At 36.8% G+C, this 19,797-nt stretch overlaps 2 protein-coding genes across 2 annotated transcripts; both read left to right on the forward strand.

Annotated features, from left to right (window-relative positions):
- Window positions 1-7,751: 7,751 nt before the first annotated feature.
- LOC141591297 (CASP-like protein 1B2) lies at window positions 7,752-9,144 on the forward strand. Its single transcript, XM_074411623.1, has 3 exons — window positions 7,752-8,065; window positions 8,199-8,322; window positions 8,769-9,144. Exons 1-3 carry the CDS (start codon window positions 7,821-7,823, stop codon window positions 9,015-9,017), a joined length of 618 nt encoding a protein of 205 aa, XP_074267724.1. The 5' UTR covers window positions 7,752-7,820; the 3' UTR covers window positions 9,018-9,144.
- Window positions 9,145-16,588: 7,444 nt separating this feature from the next.
- LOC141591298 (putative F-box/LRR-repeat protein 23) lies at window positions 16,589-19,236 on the forward strand. Its single transcript, XM_074411624.1, has 2 exons — window positions 16,589-16,988; window positions 18,508-19,236. The coding sequence occupies exons 1-2, from the start codon at window positions 16,669-16,671 to the stop codon at window positions 19,073-19,075; spliced, it is 888 nt and encodes a 295-aa protein (XP_074267725.1). The 5' UTR covers window positions 16,589-16,668; the 3' UTR covers window positions 19,076-19,236.
- The last annotated feature ends 561 nt before the right edge of the window (window positions 19,237-19,797 follow it).

The raw sequence follows: 19,797 nt of genomic DNA on the forward strand, positions 1-19,797 counted from the left end.
CCTACTTGTCTTGTGTGGTGTTGATATCTTAGACAATCGTCATAGATAGGCCATTATAGTCTTTGACGAGTGTATGTTCACAGCTTAATAGCCTTTGTGTCTTAGCTTGGTGGGTTTATATCCAAGTTAGGGCATGACCTCCTGACGTACTCGTAGAAGTATGTGGTCAGCTTAAGCAATGTTGTTAAAATCGCGATCCGGATCGTAGAATCGTACGATTCTACGATCCAAAAATAGATAAACGATCCAAATCGCTCATAGGATCGTTATGGGGTAGAATCGCTGTAGAATCGGTCAGAATCGGTCAGAATCGTAGAATCGTAGAATCGTTGTAGAATCGTACGATTCTATATTTTGCCTATAATAATTGCTTTTTCATGTAATGGGCCAATGGGCCACATATTCTTACAACTTTTTAAGGCCTATTACACTCTTAATTCCCTTTTTTTCATCGACTTATGTAGCCACTTAGTTATGTTAACCCGTTTGACTAACAAAAATAAGAAAAATTAAGTAAAAAAGACGTAAAAATAAGCCCCAACTAAACTGGTAAACCTAACTTCCTAATTCTATTTCTTTTCTCAAATACCCACAAACCTTAACTCCAATTTAACATTCAACAATTTGTTATCATTACTCGTTACTCATCACCCGTGAACCCTAAATAAGTTTTGATGACTAGTATTAAATTAGTATGTAGTCCGAGACTCCAATTGTCCTTGTCACTATTTTTTCAACAATAAGTTTTGATAACTAGTGTTGATATTAGTATGTTGTCTGAGACTATAATTGTCCGTTTCACTATTTTTTCAACATTTTGGTCCTTAGTTGCCGTAAACTAGCAATGGTGACATTAGCGGTTGAATTATCAATTCTTTTGTTCAAAAACACTATAGTGGCTTTTATAATTATATAATTAATACTTCATTTATGTTATTTTATAGTTAATTTACATATTTGTGAGATCCCTTCCATCAATCATGCCTAAACTAGCGAGAATCGTAGAATCGTACGATCCTACGATCCGATCCCACGATCCGATCTCACGGAACCCAAACGATTCAAAGTAGAATCCCGATCCTGACAACATTGAGCTTAAGTACTAGCCAACCCTTTGGTGGACTCCTTAGGGGTACTCATGTGGTGTTATCATGGGTCTTGGATGCAGTAGTTTCCGCATATCGCTAGGTCTGCGCAGGTTTAGGACTAGGGTGTTTACCTTACCTCGTGGTATAGACTCGAGTTACAGAGTGACTATTGACTGTCCTAAGAACTTATGCATGTCTCTAGATATATTGTCCTTTCTTATTTGATGATTCTATGAATCATAGAAGGTGAGATGCAAGCCGGCTATGGTTGATAGAGTTTGGATTCCTGGATGTTATGTGATTCACATGATAGTGTAGTATGAGTCGGTCTAGTATTCACATGCTAGGACTATGTGTTGTTTTATTGTTGTTCACATGATAAGCACGATTGTCTAGCATCTATATGCTAAGGCTATGTGTTATTCATATTCATATTCTTATGTTTACATGTTATATTAATTATGACATTTCGTGGCTGAGAGAACTCGGAGTTACTCCCCACCGATTTGTGGCTTTCGTATTTGTATAAAATGCGATTGACAGGTAGGTGATGCATATATGGGGTACATGGACGAGCTAGCGAGCAAAGTAACCTTGGGACCTAGATTGGCTTTATTTTATTATGACCCTTAAACATTTATGTCATATACTTTTTAGGGACATATGTCTCCCTTTTTCATATTTGGGTTGTATAACTTTGTTTCGCGACTTTAGCGATGTTTTATTTATGAGATTTACTTTAGACCTTGCATGTTTGACACCTTCCCATTTGGATATTTTTATAACAGGTTTCGTTTTCGGTTTTAAAAATTACAGGTTTTCACCCAAATGAAACTATTACAAACATATCCATGCAGTTTTTATCTAGAATTATGTGTTTACTTTTCCGCAATGAATGAGGGTGTCACATAAACTCCAGATGTCGAATGCTTCAAATAAATTTTATCATCATTAGGTTGTGAAATACACAGTGGGAGGGCTAGGATTTTAGATTTCCATTCATCACCAAACAAATCATAGATAAGATCCGAGTCTCACTCCCATGAATCTAGGATTAAATCCTTAACCTTGAGATTCATAGCAGACGAGACTTGCGATGGAGTATGATTAGTATTCATAATAGGTGTCTCCCCATTCACCCAACATGTGTTCCAGATGCTGAGGTCAGAATAGTAACCCACTTTTCAGGCACAGTTTGGAAGAATGAGTTTGAGTACCAGAGCCACGCTTCTACATCCCCATGAAAGGTTTGAATTTTCTTGGTGGTCATATTCTCCGGCCCAATTGAAGGGGGAAGAATTTTATCCCGGATGGAAGATCTTCCCGAAGAGTGATTCCTTGTTACTAACCAACTTTCAAGCTTGCTTAGCGAGTAGCGCCTGATTAAAACAAGAGACATTCCTAATCCCAAGACCACCTCGACTTTTAGCCAAACATAGGAAATTAAAATTACACCAGTGCACAGTCTTAGACGATCTCAATCCTACCCACCAGAAATGTGATAAAAGGGAATTAATTCTCCTTACCACACTTACCACTATTTTGAACACCGATAGAAAGTAATTAGAAATGGTGGACATGACTGAGGAGATCAGCGTAAGACGCCCAACTGGTGAAAAAAAAATCTCATTCCCAGAAGATATTCGTTTTTTAACACCGTCAACAAACACTGAAAAAATATCCTTCTTCGAGCTTTCGAAATCAGTCGAAATACCCAAGTACTACCAATTCCCTTACTATTCCGGATATTTAGAATTTTGAGCCCGTTAGATGCACGACGAATAGAATTATTAGGACTAAAAAAAAAATACCTGACTTGCTATAATTAATCATTTGACCGGGAGCCTTACAAAAACCTTTGAGCATATAGTCTAGTTGACTGAAGGCATACTTTTTGTCCATCAAGAAAAAGATGGAATCATCGGCAAAGAAAAGATGTGAGAGAGGTGGAGAGGACTGACTTAAGATACCATGTAGCTTGTTATTACGAGTGGCAACAGAAATATTTCGCGACAAACCTTCCATGCAAAGAACAAAAAGATAAGACGATAAGGGGTCCCCTTGCCGTAGGCCGCACTTGGGTCGGAATTGTTGCAGTGGGGCTCCATTAAAAAGAACTTCATACGAGACCGTCAACACACAATTCAAAATGAGCCTAACCAGAGACTCAGGAAAACCCAAACACCTTAGTGTACCAGAAAGAAACTTCCATATGACCTTTTCATAAGCTTTGCTCATGTCGGCCTTAAACGCAAATCTACCATGTCGACCTTTTTATGGGTGTTAATGTTATGGATAGTTTCATGTGCAAGAAGAATATTATCACTAATATTCCGACCAGGCACAAAGGCATTTTTATAGTCTCCTACAAGATAGTGCATCACCCTTGCGAGTCTATTAGCAATGCACTTAGTAATAATTTTCATAATAACATTGCAAAGATTAATAGGTCGATAATCTTCCACCAACTCAGGATTCTCACATTTTTTTGACAAACGTAGGATTCTCACATTTGGGAATAAGAGTAATAAAGATTAGATTCATTTATCCCGGGAATATCAAATGAAATCGGAATTTATTTCATCATTGATACATATTCCTATTCTTTAATTTTGATCATCATCTAATAAAAATTTATAAATTTTAGAATTTGATTATGTACAAATTAGAAAACTTTAAAACCAAATTGAAATATTGAAGTTGTTAGTTGTATAAAAAGTGAATTTACATGTGGAGTGTGCATGGCATCAAGAGTTAGCCGCTAACCATACGACTTCACCACAAGGTCTTCCTTTCGTACCGCCTACAAAACAAAAGTACAACAAAAAAAAATACACAAATTAGTAATTCGTCATTCCAAATTCAAGTTAAAGAAAATATTGCAAATTTTTACCACTCCCAAATGATTGTTTTGGAGGAAAACAAATGAGACGATCTTAAATAGGAGAGGCTAAATAATGCTAATTTGGAAGTTAAATGATGTACACTAAAATTAGTGTTCACAAACTTTAAATGGCATAAATATTAATTAAGAAAAAAAACAAAAGCATTCAAAGAGTTGTATATAATGGGTTGCTTTATATAATCTTTATGATGGTAGAAATTATTGCAAAATTAGTATGAGAGTTAAATGGAGTAACAGTTAGGCTAGTGTAGGGAATTAGAAGAGACTTGTGAGAAAATTCGACGATGCCTTTAAGAAAATCATTGGACTTACGTGAAAACTATCGTGGGTTGAACTTAAATAATGGTTGAATATAAAATTTCATAATTTTACGTTTAAGAATATTATTAAGCTACTCATTTGTTTTTCTTTTCAAGTTTGTATAATTTTAAATAAATAAATAAATGTATAATTTTTATGAGCTATATTACTACGAAAAATGTTAATCGATTCACTAACATTTTTTTATTGTAAAATGGGAATTTTAATTGTAAATTAAGAAATTTTGATGTGAATTTTTGTAAGTTACATCTTTTTGTTTTTTGGAATTTTTTAATTCAACCATGAAATATTGTTTGTAATTTGGAAGGTCATGAGTAATAATTATTAAATGGAGGATTAGTGAATGAAAACTATTGTAGGTTTAATAGCCATTATAAACTATTGATTCCCATCTTTTAATTTGCCTTTTCATTTATTTTTAAGTTATGAGTATTATTAAATAAGATAATTCATTAGTGAGGAGTTCAAGAGGTAAAACAAATAGGAAAAAATATTAATGAAAATTACTATTATTATTATTGATCTTTAATATGGTTGAAATAAAATGTCATACCTTTACTTTTAAGAATATTATTAAACTTCACAATTATTTTATTTTTAATTAAAAGGGTTTGTATAACGATCTTAAATAAATAGATGTACATATAAATTTAAAGTGGTACAATTTCAGGAAAGTTAAGTTTAACTTTTTAGAAAAAATATACAACATTTTCAACCAATATTTCATCATATGAAAATAAATTTAAAAAAAACTATGAAAAACTTTAATCAATTCATTAACATGTTTTATTACAAAACATTCAATTAAAATGTTAATTTTATAAGTTAATGTTATGTTGTCAATTGTCATTAATCAAGTAAGTAATATAAATTAAAATTAATTAATATTAACCAATCTAAAAATGACATGTGGAATAAAAATTAAATGGTATAAGTAGCCTTTTAACTATATAGTATATATGTCTGCGTGGAGAATGGTTAGGTAGGCGTGTGTCAATCTTAACCAAGGTGACAATGTGAATGTCTATGTGACTTTTACACATCCTATGTGGCTTTGTCTAGTTGACATTTTTTAGGATGCCTTTTAACAGTATTTTATAGATTTACAAAAAAAAAAAAAAAAAAAAAAATTTACAAGTCAAATACGTTGCTAAAATTTGATGGCCACACTCTGCATTTCCGCATTTGTGCACATGTTATATATGGAAAATGAAAGGGCGTTACCGGGTGAAATTCAATTTGGACGCCACCTTCTCACATAGAGTGAGTGGGACCCCTTCAATAAAGAACTAGTGTTAAACCCCTGCAGAAATTGCACGGGTCGTAATAATAATAATTAAATGTTCAAATTTCAGTGCAATACATAAAAACATCACAAATTCTTGTTTCAGACCGCCACTATCCGTCTTAAGCTTAAGACGGATAGTGGTGGTCTTAAGCAAGACGGACTGTAAAAACATATTATCTCATCGGAGGTGGCGCCCAAATTGAGTGTCTCCCTCTCACATGCATTCTTAAGTGAAGGGGTCCCCACTCACCCATGTGAGAGGGTGGCGCCCAAATTGAGTGTCACCCGGTGACGCCCTTTCATTTTCCTTATCTCAATAGTATGAGAATGAACAATCCTAAATTAGGCCGACATTCTCACTGTTATAAAAGCTCATATGACTATAATATGAGTATGATTTATGAAACTACTACTCATTTCGTCCCGATCACTTGTCATCTATATTTATAAGTTTTTTCTAACGTGTGCCCTAAAGGCACACATTAATAAATCAAATATGGAAAGATTCACAACATATTCTCATGATAAATGTAATTATAAACTTTATTTTACCATAATTAGTGAGAATATGTTATGAAAATAACAAACATGCCCACACATTAGAAAAACCCATATTTATATATTATTCATTTGTTATCTAGTCTATATTAGCTAAGCTGTTTTTTTTTTTACTAAATAACAAACATGCCCACAAATTTTAGAATAAGGTGGTTTTATACTGTGAGACGGTCCATTTTTATAAAAATTATTCATCGAATGCTGATAAACAATTTGTATTTCTAGACATTAAAACCGTTCCACAGGGTAAAATCATCTCGTAAATAGTAATAGCTATCGTCTTACACAAATCATCATTTAAGACGGGTAAGTATTCAGTGATTAAAATACTTTTCACAAAAAATAAAAATAAAAATAATTTGTGGAGTTTGAGGGAGTAATTATAAATTTAAAATATCGAGTTATTAAAATAATTGTAATTCTTGCGTAACAATTTGTGATAAGTGATAACCATATGATAACAATTGTGATTTATTATGAATGATTCTTTACATGTTGTTTTAAACTTATTTGATTTTATGGCTTGAAGATTTAAATTTTGATTTTTTTTTTGCAAGGAATATGATTTTATTTTTTATATTTTCTATGATTTTATCAACCAAAAAATTTAAACTTTTTCCGATTATTTTATTTTATGTTTTCTCAAATATAGATCTAAAGAATAAGTGTTGATTTGTATTTATTATGTTATATTATCAAACAAAAAATAAATAGTTAAGATTATAAATATAAATTTTTAAATTCATTGATTAGTTATTCTTTAGATATAATTTTGTAAATATTATAATTTTTAGATTTTAGATGTTCTTAATTAACCACTCATCATTGTTAAGATTAAACATTTGAAATATGATTAATTAGAATAGGAATTGAGTTGAGGAGAGAGAGTAATTAATTGGCATAGAAGACATGGTGGGGCTCATATGTTAATTATTCTTAAAACTTAGCCGCCAATCAAAAGCCAAGAAAAAACTTGGCTTTTATACTAGGTAGATTGTTGTGAGCAGTCCGTTTTTCTTAAGACCATTGCTTTTGGTCTGAAATAAGACGGGTAACATGTCATCATTTTACAATAAAATGTTGTTATTTTCTGATAACATGTTACCATTATTGTTCACATCATTCTCAGGGTAAAAAATGACACCTCTAGTCATAACATTTTGTGAATTAATTAGTTACATTTTCTTAAAAAATGGCAACATTTTATCCGTCTGACAAATAAGACCAAAAATGTCCGTCTGAAACAAGAATTTGTGTGTTGTGAGAGGGTGACACCCAATTTGAGCGTCACCCGATGACGCCCTATCACTATCCGTTATATATTGTCTACACAGTTTATTAATTTATTATCCATACAATATTTCCATGCAGACATACAAATTTCTTATCCATAATAGAATGTTACTAAGAAGTCTTACCTACTGCCAAAAGTGTAGGATTAGATTAAGGATGTTAGAATTATAGTTCTACCACCTAAGAAACTTTTTTCACAAGTTTGCCACTCAAGTCCATACTTAATTAACATTATTTATTCCAACAAGCAATACTCTAAAATGAACTATAAAACAAGTGCAAACTTAGGATAAAATCATCATTCCCTAAGTTTTCACAATAATCAAATCTTAAAAAAATACAGGTGTTAATTTCCGCAGTACGCATTATGGCTAATGATCAAGATGTCGAGAAGACGGGTCTTAATTACAATGCCTTAACAACATCGAAAGTTAAGGGAAACAAAGAGAGATTAGTTGCTTTAATGAGATTATTGTGTTTATTTGCAACAATTTCAGCAACTATTGTCATGGCACTTAACAAAGAGACCAAAACCATTGTGGTTGCAACTATTGGCACTACTGATATCAAAGCCACCCTTACCGCCAAGTTTCAACACAACCCCGCTAACATGTAAGTGATACTTAAATTTTTTAATCGGGATAATTATATAAAGTCGGTCCAATATCGAGACAGTTTGGGTCCGACCCTAAATTGTACTTACTCCATATTTGACTAATTTGTAAATTTATAATAATTGTTGCAGCTTCTTCGTTGTGGCTAATGGGTTGGCTAGTTTGCATAATATTTTGGCATTGGCATTGTATGTCTTTGGAACAAAGCTTGATCGTAAAGGCGTTGGATTCACGATTATCTCCATTTTCGACATAGTAAAATTCTTGCTCGACTCTTTTACATTAGTATTATTATTCTCTATTTTATCCTTATATTCAGGTTACGCTATATTCTTATTTTAAAAATATAACGAAAACGTCTATATTCTTATTTTAAAAATATAATGAAAACATCTTAAAAATTTACGTTGTACAAGAGATTAGTTTAGATAAGCAGGTAGAACTTTAACTAAAAACTTCAAAAACTTTAGTTAAATTTCCGAACTTTTTTAGTAATATATTTAATCCGTTAAATTCAGTGGTGGAGCTAGCACCTGGAAATTCAAAACCTCAAAATTGTTAGTTAAATTTCGAACTTTTCTAGAATTACTCGTTTGCACCCGTTTTAACTTTTTTGCTCCCTAACCGTTAATCCTGACTTTACTAATGATTAAATTAAACTAACGCGTGTTTAATTAACTTGAAATCTTTGGAAAATATAGATAAATCTAGCAATACTAGCAGCTGGAACAAGTTCAGCAGCATTCATGGCAGATTTAGCAAAGCACGGAAACTCACATTCAGCATGGAACAAAGTTTGTGACAAATTTGAGAGTTTTTGTAATCATGGTGCTGGCGCTCTTCTTGCTTCTTTCATTGGTCTCGCAATTCTACTTCTTCTTACACTTGTTTCCAATATTCGACTTCATCAAAACGCAACCAAAACTACTTCTTCTTCGGTTGAGATGTAATTTAAACGACTTTAAAGATCGCTCGGTACGGTTGTTCGATGTCACAAACTTTATATATACTATCTTGTGAAAATTGTGTGAATTTATGTTGTATACTACTCCGTATATTGTATTTCAATGTTATTTCATCTTCAACCGATGTATCTTCGATTAATCAATGTCAACAATCTGTTTTTTTCGTTGTGTTTACTCTGTAATCATCGTATATCATACAAATACGAATACTTGTTTTTTTTTTTTTTTTGTATTATATATTCATTGGTTTACTTGTAAGGTTTCCGGGAACTTTAAGTTTTAGTTCGGTTTTCAAAATCGTTTTAATCTTTATTTCCGATTTAAATTCTAAGTTTTTATAAACGAAATCCGAACTTCGATTTTAAAACATACTCTCTCCATTCAACAATTATCACCCCATTTCTTTAATTTATGTGAGGGGTATTATATTGAAGTGGGGTGATAAAAGTTGTATGAAGGGAGTATAAGTTAACCTGACTTTTGTATTATGTTTCACTCATTTTTTTTTTCAATATTTCTTTTATATGCTTTTCGCATTTTGAGGTGTGCGTTCAACCTTACTTTCGCATTTTGAGATGTGCGTTCACCCTTGGACGGTTTTAAAGGATGATTCATGTCAGCCAATCCAAAATCAATTTGGGAGACTCTAATATTGTTGTTGATTATATATTCATACAGTATCTCTTATGAAAAACTCTCTAACAATCATTAATGAGAGATGTCTCTCCTAAGTTTTGGGGTTATAGGGGTCAGGAGAATATCTTCTATAAAGTCCAAATTACGCCCAAGTAGTTTTCATCTTGAATCGTGCATCATAGCATATATCAGGCTATCGATACTTTTATTGTGAGACCGTCTAATATAAACATTAATGCACCAATATCTAGATAATCACGTGTATTAGGTAGCCAACGCAGAACGCGGTCAATTTACGAGAATGAGTATCGAAGTGGACATTTCACAACCCTTGCTATCAAAGTTCCGTCTCAATGGGAAAGTCTATTGCATTCAATACGAAGGGTTGAAGATGATTTGCTTCAATTGCGGGAGACTAGGCCACTCGGCAGAAGCTTGTCCAAAAAATGCTCCCAAAGAGACGAGTATGGATGCAGAACCTAATAATCAACAGGGAGTCATCCCTCTCAATAATCCTAACGGATTGGGATTGGAAGCAGGGCTCCGTCCTGAGGAGCAATCAGATTTCGGGGAGTGGATGATGGTGAGGAAACCACCACGGAAAAAGCCAGTAGTACCGCCAGGCAAACAATCCGCAACGCCTAAGGGTCAATCAGTCTTTAATTTCGGTCAATCCTCCAAGTCAGCAGGGTCAAGATTTGATATTCTGTCAAATAATACAAACGATACGGAAAATATCGAGAATCAAGCAAATATTTCCAATTCTAATAAACTGATTATTTCTACTCCTATTTTTGCTCAAAATAATACCAATCAAATTTCCAAGATTCAGCAAAGGATCTCAAGCCTAAATAGACGCACTGATAAGCTCCTCTCCCAATCAACTTCCAAATCCAAATATTCCAAATCAACCCCAGTCAACGCCAAAATCCATCCAATTAATAAAAATAATCCCATAATCTTGAAAGACATAACCAATATTCCTAAAACCTCAAACACCCCTTCGACCTCTATTCCAACAATTAACCTAACACTGTCAAACAACCAAGCCACAAATCACAATGATCGAACGATTAATCAACCTCTCGAATCCGCACCCATATCTCTCGTATCTGGACCGTCCCCTACCACAACCTCGCTGCCTCCCACAAAACCCCCAGATGGTGGTAATCCCACCAACTCAGACCGTGAGCATTGCGACTTGGCCGGAGATGGCAGCTCCGTTCTTGGGAATCATGATTGCAGAGAGCCCGATGATGGACCTCACGATCAAGCTAGCGAAGGACAATCCTTCGATTCTAACAATGGAGATGTCGATACCATGGAGTATTGACAACGTTCTACAACTCGTAAGTAGAGCCTATCTATCATCTTTAGATTCTCTACCCATTTTAATGAGTACAAGAATCCCGAATTTAACTCCCAACCTTCCCCATATTACGTATATGGTTTGGAACGTTCAAGGTACGGGAAGTAAGAATAAAATTAGTGCGATTAAGGAAGTAGTAAGGATTTATAAACCTACGGTCCTAGCCTTAGTCGAAACCCATATGGGAGGCGATCATGCAATTAAATTAGCGACAATCCTTGGGTATGACGGTCACTCCCGAGTTAACGCAATTGGCTTTAGCGGGGGAATATGGCTGTACTGGAAGAAAAATGTCGTTTCAGTTAACCCAGTAGTAGAGCACCAACAATATATTACAGTGGAAATTTCCCGGAACGGAGAACTTCCTTGGTTCTTTTCAGCGGTGTATGCTAGCCCGGACCCCCATAATCGTCGAGCTCTCTGGCTGGAACTGGAGTCGTTTGCGAGACAGAACAATAGACCTTGGTTATTGGCGGGCGATTTCAATGAAACCCGATCATTAGCTGAAAGACACGGTGGAGATTATAATATGGCTCGAAGGTGCGAGAATTTTAATAATTGGATCGAAAATTGCGACCTCATCGAATTAGCTTTTACCGGTCCAACTCATACTTGGGCAAGAGGCAATTCAGCCGAGACAAGGCAGAGTGCAAGAATAGACAGGGCACTCTGCAACGCTGAATGGGGTGAATTATTTGAAGAAACCATGGTACGTCATGTTCCCGTTATACAATCAGATCATTGCCCTTTATTCATCTCACCGAATGGGTTCGCACCGCTCAATACAGTCAATAGACCCTTCCGTTTTCAAGCATGCTGGTTGACCCATGAAAAATTTACGGATTTTGTCGAGGATAATTGGCCCGATAATGGGAATTTCCCATCCCGACTAGAGCAATTATCACGTAAACTTCAGTCTTGGAATTCTGAAGTTTTCGGGGATATTTTTAAGCAGAAGAAGATATTAATGGCGCATAGAAGGCTGTCAGCGGGTTCTTTCACAAGCAAGGAGAAGTAATTTAATTAAATTAGAAGCAAAACTAAGAAAAGAAATGGACGAAGTTTTAGCCCGAGAAGAGTTGTTTTGGTACCAGAAGTAGTCAAGACTCGATTTTATCAAAGACGGGGATCGAAATACCGCTTTCTTTCATGTTAGTACTCTCGTTAGGCGTTGGAGAAACAAAATAACATCATTAAAACAGGCTGATGGAAACTGGGCTGAGGATCCAGAAGCCGTCAAGAGAATAGCGATAGATTATTTTAAGAGTTTATACACTGATGTTCCTTGTCCTGGAGCTAATGATTTCCTTCCCTGGGACATTTTCCAAGAATTTAATAATAGCGACTGGAATTGGCTGACGAGACCTTTCTTTAAAGCCGAAATAGAAAGGGCGATTTTCAATATGGGAGCGCTTAAAGCCCCGGGACCTGACGGATTTCAAGCGCTTTTTTATCAAAAGAACTGGCATTTAGTGGAATCATCTCTTTGTGATATGGTAATTAAAGCTCTCGAAGGAAAGGGGATGCCGGAAGGTTTAAATGATACCCACCTAGTCCTTATTCCAAAAGTTGATACTCCCGAGTTTATAACACAATTCCGTCCCATTAGCTTGTGTAATGTAGCGTACAAAATCATTAGCAAGATTCTAGCCAATAGGATCAAACGGGTCCTGCCGCGGCTTATTTCTGAAACACAAAGTGGCTTTGTCCCGGGTAGGCAAATTACGGATAACATTGTCATTTTCCAGGAAGCTATTCACTCAATGCGGAAGAAAAAAAGGTCAAAGAGGGATAATGGCGATTAAGATGGACCTCGAAAAAGCTTACGATAGACTAAGATGGATCCAGCTTTATCCGGGATACAATGCAAGACATGGGTTTTCCGGGCTTACTTATTGACGTTGTGATGGAGTGTGTCACTACAGCTAGAATGCGAATTTTATGGAACGAAGAATCTACAGAGCAATTTAGCCCCTCCCGAGGGGTTCGGCAGGGAGACCCCCTTTCCTCATACCTTTTCGTTATGTGCCTCGAGAAATTACAACAAGCCATAGACCAAGAACACTAGTACAATTAGTCCTATTGACATCGCCCCAATAACATCATTTTTAGCTAAACCGATGTAATTGCTCATAAATAACATCGGTTCATACAAAAACCGATGTCAAATGTGTGCAGTTTCTTATTTACATCGATTATCTAAAGAAAACGATGTAAAGAAAATATCATTAACATCGATTTTAGCATATAACCGATGTAATAGTGTTCTCATCAATAGATAACCCTAACTTCTCCTTTTCACATGACCGTCCATTTTCTTTCATAACTTGGCACTCCCAAGTCTCAACCTCCTCCTTTCATTCAACCTACCCATCACCACCCTCAATCACCATTGATACCACCTTATATCTCGCGCCCTACATAAGTTGTTACGTTGATGCGCTCTACCCTCATTCTCGCACTGCACCACCATTTTTACTCCGACAGCGACGAGTTAAAGCCACCATTGTATTGATGTATGTCTTTTTTTTCCCTTTTTAATCGTTTATATTGAGTTTCACTTGAATCATGTTTAAAAATAACATAATACTGATCCTACAATCTATGTTAGTTATGTTTAATTAAACACCATTTTTACTCGCAATAATTTAATTGAATGATTTATGAGATTATAAGTAAGGGTTGTTATTTGTTAGGTCAGTACAACGAATCGACCATTTTTTAGATGGGTTTTTGCTCTGATTAATGAATGCCCCATTCTGATTGTACCTCTTGCAAACTATAAGACGCGGCTAATTGATTGGTGTGGTGATTTTTTAGGGTTTAGTCAGCTGTTTGGATTTGGGATGTGGTGAGATGCTTACTCTAGTGATTAATGTAGGACCTGTTAAAAAAATGACTACTTTGATAGATTTTGCGGCAACTGATACAAAAATCATATGTTTGTAGACCAATTGGAAAATAGAAAGTACCTTATTCTAATGTTAACAAAATATTGTAACTCTGATGATAATTTGGTTGCAGGTCGGGGTGCAAGCGTAGAGGGATCAAACTATGCGGGACTCTCTCCGCAATGGGTTTGATATCTGCACGATTGTCCAAAGCCCTCTCTGATGGCGAATGGGAGAAATATGCTATGGTGACTGATTGATTGTCGAAACAAAAATTGGAATCCCGTCGCTCTTTGTCGATATGGGCCGTGTATAACTAACTTATTCTTCGCGGATGACATGGTCCTTTTTGGGGAAGCTACGGAGGAACAAGCCATCGTGATGCGTTACGTTCTTGAAATTTTTTGCAATGCATCGGGGGAAAAAGTCAGTGAAGCGAAATCACGGGTATTCTTTTCCTCTAATACAGAGACAGCCGTGAGGTCCAAGGTATGCAGTGCTCTCGGTTTTGATGAAACGGAAGACCTGGGTACTTATCTAGATATGCCAACGATTAATGGACGGGTAACTAAGCACACTTTTGCTCACCTCGAAGAAAAAAGTTAATAAGAGGCTTACGGGTTGGTCCTCGAAGAGACTATCTTTAGCGGGAAGAACCACACTTGTCCAATCGACTTTGAGCACCTTAGCTAATTACAGTATGCAATCGGCAAAAATTCCTAGGTCTATTTGCGATTCCATTGACCGAAAATCAAGACGATTTCTATGGGGTGGTGATGAAAATAAAAAATCTATCCACCTCATTTCATGGGAAAACGTGCAGAAACCGAAGTCGAAAGGTGGATTGGGTATTACATCTGCTCGCCAGGCCAACGCAGCCTTCCTTACTAAGCTCGGATGACGGGTGTTAACTGAACCAACAAGTCTTTGGTCGAGGGTCTTGAGAGCTAAGTATTGCGACAGACGATGTGATATCGATATATTCCAGCCTAGGAATAATATGTCGAATGTTTGGGCGGGGATAGTCTCTCAATCACGCACCATTGTCAGAGGGGCTGCTACGGCTGTTGGTAACGGAAGGAGGACTCTCTTTTGGGATCATGCGTGGGTTGATGGGGATTGTTTGAGCGATCACACGAACTCTACTATTCCAGATGATATACTTGGCGCCACAGTGAGTGATATGTGGTGCGAGGAATCAGGTTGGAAATGGGACCTTTTCTCGAACTTTTTACCACAAAGCTTACTTCAAAAAATAGCGTCCATATCGCTTACAAATGACACCGAGGCTTATGATACACTGTATTGGCAAGGATCGTCTTCAGGTAAATTCTCTCTTAAATCGGCTTTAGGTTACCTACGGGAAGAGCCTATCACGGATGAAAATGATCCAATGATATGGCGCACAATTTGGCGTCTTCCAGTCCAGCAGAGAGTCCGTATGTTCCTTTGGCTCGCGGCCCATGGTCGTCTAATGGTCAATGTAAATCGCGTCATAAGGAACATGGGTGATGACCCGTTGTGTCCTAGATGCGGAGAAGAGGAGGAAACAACCGAGCATATGCTGAGGTCATGTCCGGTGTCAAAACAAATTTGGGACGAGGTAGGGATCGATGTTAATTGCAGTTCGTTCTATGATACACCTTTCGTTGATTGGCTGACAACAAATGCAAGTAATGAAGTCTTTACCTCAGTGCACGATTGGCCTATGTACTTCGCCCTAACATGTTGGTGGCTCTGGAAATGGAGGAATAATATTGTTTTTGGTCGGAGTAGCGAGAATCCTTTAAACCCGAGAACATTCCTCTACCAACAATTTGAAGTCACGAAGAAAGCTTTGGATAGATATGACATATTTATACCGGAGTCACGAAGTTCCAATACTGAAATTTTCGTCCGTTGGAATCCTCCACCCCACGAGTGGATGTTACTCAACACGGACGGCGCATCGAAGGGTAATCCAGGGCCAGCTGGTGGAGGTGGAATCTTTAGAGACGAGACAGGTAACTTTGTCACAGCTTACTATTTTTCATGCGGCTTCTGTACGTCTATGAAAGCGGAGCTCTTGGCTCTCCTCACCGGCCTGAGACGAGCTAGAGTTTTGGGTCTAAGAAAGGTTCTGATTCACATGGACAATAATCCATGCATTAAGCTCGTCCTTGAAGAACAGCTAGTTAGCAACAGCTTAAAGTACATTGTTAAGAGTTGCAAGGATCTTATACACGAACCGGGATGGGTGGTGAAGCTAGAACACACTTACAGGGAAGCTAATCGAGTTGCTGACTATCTAGCGAATATGGGAGTCAATTCGAGTACCATCCCGACACACTTGGAAGTTCCTACTAATGAGCTGCGTCCTCTACTTCGAGAAGACATTTTTGGGGTCGCTACCCCCCGTGTAGTAGCAACTAGTTAATTATCGGGGCTGTGCCCCTCATATGTACCAAAAAAAAATATCTATCAATTAAGTTAAAAGGACATTTATTAAGCTCCGTTCTTTTGGATTAAAATTGTCTGAATTGAATTGAACCGAACTGAATTTAATGGACCTTAACTGGATTGAACTGAACTTAATAAAACTGAACTGAACTGAAGTAAGAAATATTTAGCCGTATACACCTATAGATGGATATCCCCGTCTAATGGTCTGTAATGAGAATTTGTGTTTGGGAATTACATACAAAGAAATAGACTGTCGACAACTCAAAACCCTAATGAAGTAATTCAAGTTCTTAAATCCATGGCGATTTCCAATTCACCCGCGGAAAATTACAGAAATTGGTTAGAATTACCGCGCGAAGTAACTCTGATGATTCTTATGAAATTAACGCCTTTGGAAATTTATAAGAGGGTTCAATTTGTGTGCAAACTGTGGCACAATTTGTGCAAAGAACCCTACATGTGGCAGACTATCCATATCAACACCTTCGACGAACCGCGTTGGGATGACGAGCTGCTCGAGATGATGAACGATGCCGTTGATCGCAGCGCTGGTGGTTTAATTGATCTCAATATCGTGGGTTTTGCTACTGATTTGTTTGTTTCCCACCTTGCGAATCGGTATGTTGTTTCTTACTCCCTCCGTCTCAGAGAATATAAAAGGTAAACAAATGATTTGGGACGGAGGGTTTGTTCTTAAATGGTTTTGTTTGAGTTAGTAATTGCCTGTTTTAGTTTACAAATTATAGAATAACTGGTACCAAAATTCAGTGTCTGCTGCTACGACATTTCATTATGTTTGGCTCACAAATTCTCATTATAGACGGATCAGTCCGTTTTTCTTCAGATGGCTGTTTCTCGTCTGAAATAAGACGGGTAACATGTCATCATTTTACAATAAAATGTTGTTATTTTCTGATAACATGTTACTATTATTTTTCGACATCATTTTCAGGGTAAAAAATGACACCTCTAGTCATAACATTTTGGGATTAAATGGTTACATTTTCTTAAAAAATGGCAACATTTTATCGGTCTTATTTCAGACGGGAAAACAGCCCGTCTGAAATAAGAATTTGTGTAGACGGATAGTGTCCGTCTATAATGAGAATTTGTGAACCAAACCGTCCGTCTCATTATAGACGGTTAGACGGATAGTAATCGTCTATAATGAGACGGACTGTTTGTGGTTATATTCGGACTTATTTTCCTGTATTGAAAATTGGTCAAATTCGGCAACGTCTGCGGTTCGGGGCTTGAAATCTTGTATAAATTGGATTGCTCTAATTATAGAGCTGTTCAAATGCGAGCTTGGGCCGGACATGAGCCGGGCTGTGAAGGAAAAAGTTGCCCTTTAAGATCTTAGTGGACGGGCCGGGCCTTAAATATGGGTCAATTATCATTGCCCTTGCCCGCCCTTTAGTCAAAAGTCGGGCAGCCCATGGGCTAATGGGCCATAACACGAAACTTCAATGGAGATGTTTTATTAATTAAAATATATAAGGGTACCCGATATATAAATATTTTCGTTATATTTTAACCTTTATAATTTACGTATTATTTTAGTGTTCCATATCCATATAAAATTGATAGAGTTTTCTTTGAGAATGTTAAGAGGAAAAGTAAAGGATTTAAATAGTAAACGGACCTAATAGGCCGGCCCAAGAGATTTTCTTGTTATCCATAACTGCCCATTTAACTTGGTGGGCTGTGCTTGGCCCGCCCTCTTAATTTTTCGAGTAAAAAATACTTGTCCAAGCCCACGTAATAAGCGGGCTGAACGGACGGGCCTAATGGGCGGGATGACCCATGAACAGCTATAAGCTAATATGAGTATATGACTTGCCGACCCGACCTGAATAACCAGTTCAAATAATCCAACCCATACCTGACCTCCATCCAAATTTGACTTGATCCAAAGTCTTGATAACAACACACCGAAAATGGTCCAATCTTGAAATATCCGACCTTGCGCGATCTGACCGAATTTTCAAGCTCGAAATGACCCGACTTGGGTTGTTTAATCGTTGTTACTGATTGTTGGCTTTCCCTGGGTGAGACCGCTGATTCCTTTTTTTTTCCTTCTGAACTTGAATCTAGATCAATGAGCTTGATAAAATTAACTTCATTCCTACTGCAGATCGACTCAACTTAAACGCCTTCGGCTTGCAGAATGTTATGACATATCTGAAGAGGCTTTAATAGGATTACTTGAAAGCCTATCTTCTTTGGAGGAACTTGAACTTACTCGTTGCTTCTTTCCACATGAAAAAGCAGTTCCAATTATTAAAGCTTGTCCTTCCCTGACAGTGTTTAAATTGAACAATGTATGTTCAAAAAGTCGTGATAGCGCGTGTGATTCTGAGGCAGTGGCAATTGTAGGAAGCATGCCTAAACTACGCCACCTTCAGCTTATTGGAAATAGCTTGACAGATGATGGTCTAACGGCTGTCCTTGAAGGGTGTCCACATCTTCAATCTCTTGACCTGCGTGCATGTTTACACGTCAAACTGGTCGGAAATTTAGGGAAAAGATTATTAGAACAAATTAAGGACGTTAGGCGTCCATATGACTCCACCGATGACTATAACTATCCGGTCATTACATCTGAGATTAGTGACTCTGATGACGAGGTTTATCGATATGACCCTGACTACATGACCGATATGTCAGATGATGATCCCACATCGATTGGTGGGCAATTTTAGGGAAGAGACTATTAGAACAAATCAAGGATGACTCTGATGGTGAGGATTATGAATATGAATTTGACAACATGGCCTATATGTCTGATGGTGAATATGAATTTGGCTGTTTTGATTAATAGTCTGAGTTTCCGGAAACAACCTTTGGGTGAAGTTATCGTACTTTACTTTGCTGTGTTACTGACTGTATTTTTTATTTAGTGTTTTGTTCCGTGATGAAGGGAAAGTTCGGTAACTGGGCCAGGGCCGTCTTTGAGCCCGTGCGGCTGCACAGGGCCCCCAATTTTTTAGGCCAGAAATCAAACTAAAGGAAAGAATAAATAAATGGAGTACATTAAAGGTTCAATGAATGATAGTGTCAACATTTATGGACTTTTTTTGCCTATTTTTTTAAGATTTTGTTTCTTAAAATGTTATATAGGGCCTCATATTTAGAGTTCGCACAAGGGCCCCCAAAACCCCAAGACGGCCCTGAACTGGGCGTGTGAAGAGTGAGAGAATGTCGTGTAGCAGGTTGCTTAACGGTCTCCGAACTTATTATTTTGATGTTTCATTTGTTATTGATTCAAATTGTTGGTTATTGTTCTGCATACTGATTGATCAGTGTTTTATCGTCGTATTTCAGAATTTTTACAGTGTGTGTTCGCATTTCAGAACTGTTCACAAAGAATCAGACTAATTATTTGTATGTTAATTGTTGATATAAAAAGCTCCCACGCATCTCC

This window comes from Silene latifolia, chromosome 7 (genome assembly GCF_048544455.1).
Source record: "Silene latifolia isolate original U9 population chromosome 7, ASM4854445v1, whole genome shotgun sequence".
Taxonomy (NCBI): domain Eukaryota; kingdom Viridiplantae; phylum Streptophyta; class Magnoliopsida; order Caryophyllales; family Caryophyllaceae; genus Silene; species Silene latifolia.

Coding starts and splice junctions, on each gene's coding strand:
- LOC141591298 (XM_074411624.1), top strand. CDS start 16,669: ATGGCGATTTCCAATTCACCCGCGGAAAATTACAGAAATTGGTTAGAA. Junction 16,989..18,507: donor GTTTCCCACCTTGCGAATCG/GTATGTTGTTTC, acceptor TTCCTACTGCAG/ATCGACTCAACTTAAACGCC.
- LOC141591297 (XM_074411623.1), top strand. CDS start 7,821: ATGGCTAATGATCAAGATGTCGAGAAGACGGGTCTTAATTACAATGCC. Junction 8,066..8,198: donor CAACACAACCCCGCTAACAT/GTAAGTGATACT, acceptor TAATTGTTGCAG/CTTCTTCGTTGTGGCTAATG. Junction 8,323..8,768: donor TTATCTCCATTTTCGACATA/GTAAAATTCTTG, acceptor TGGAAAATATAG/ATAAATCTAGCAATACTAGC.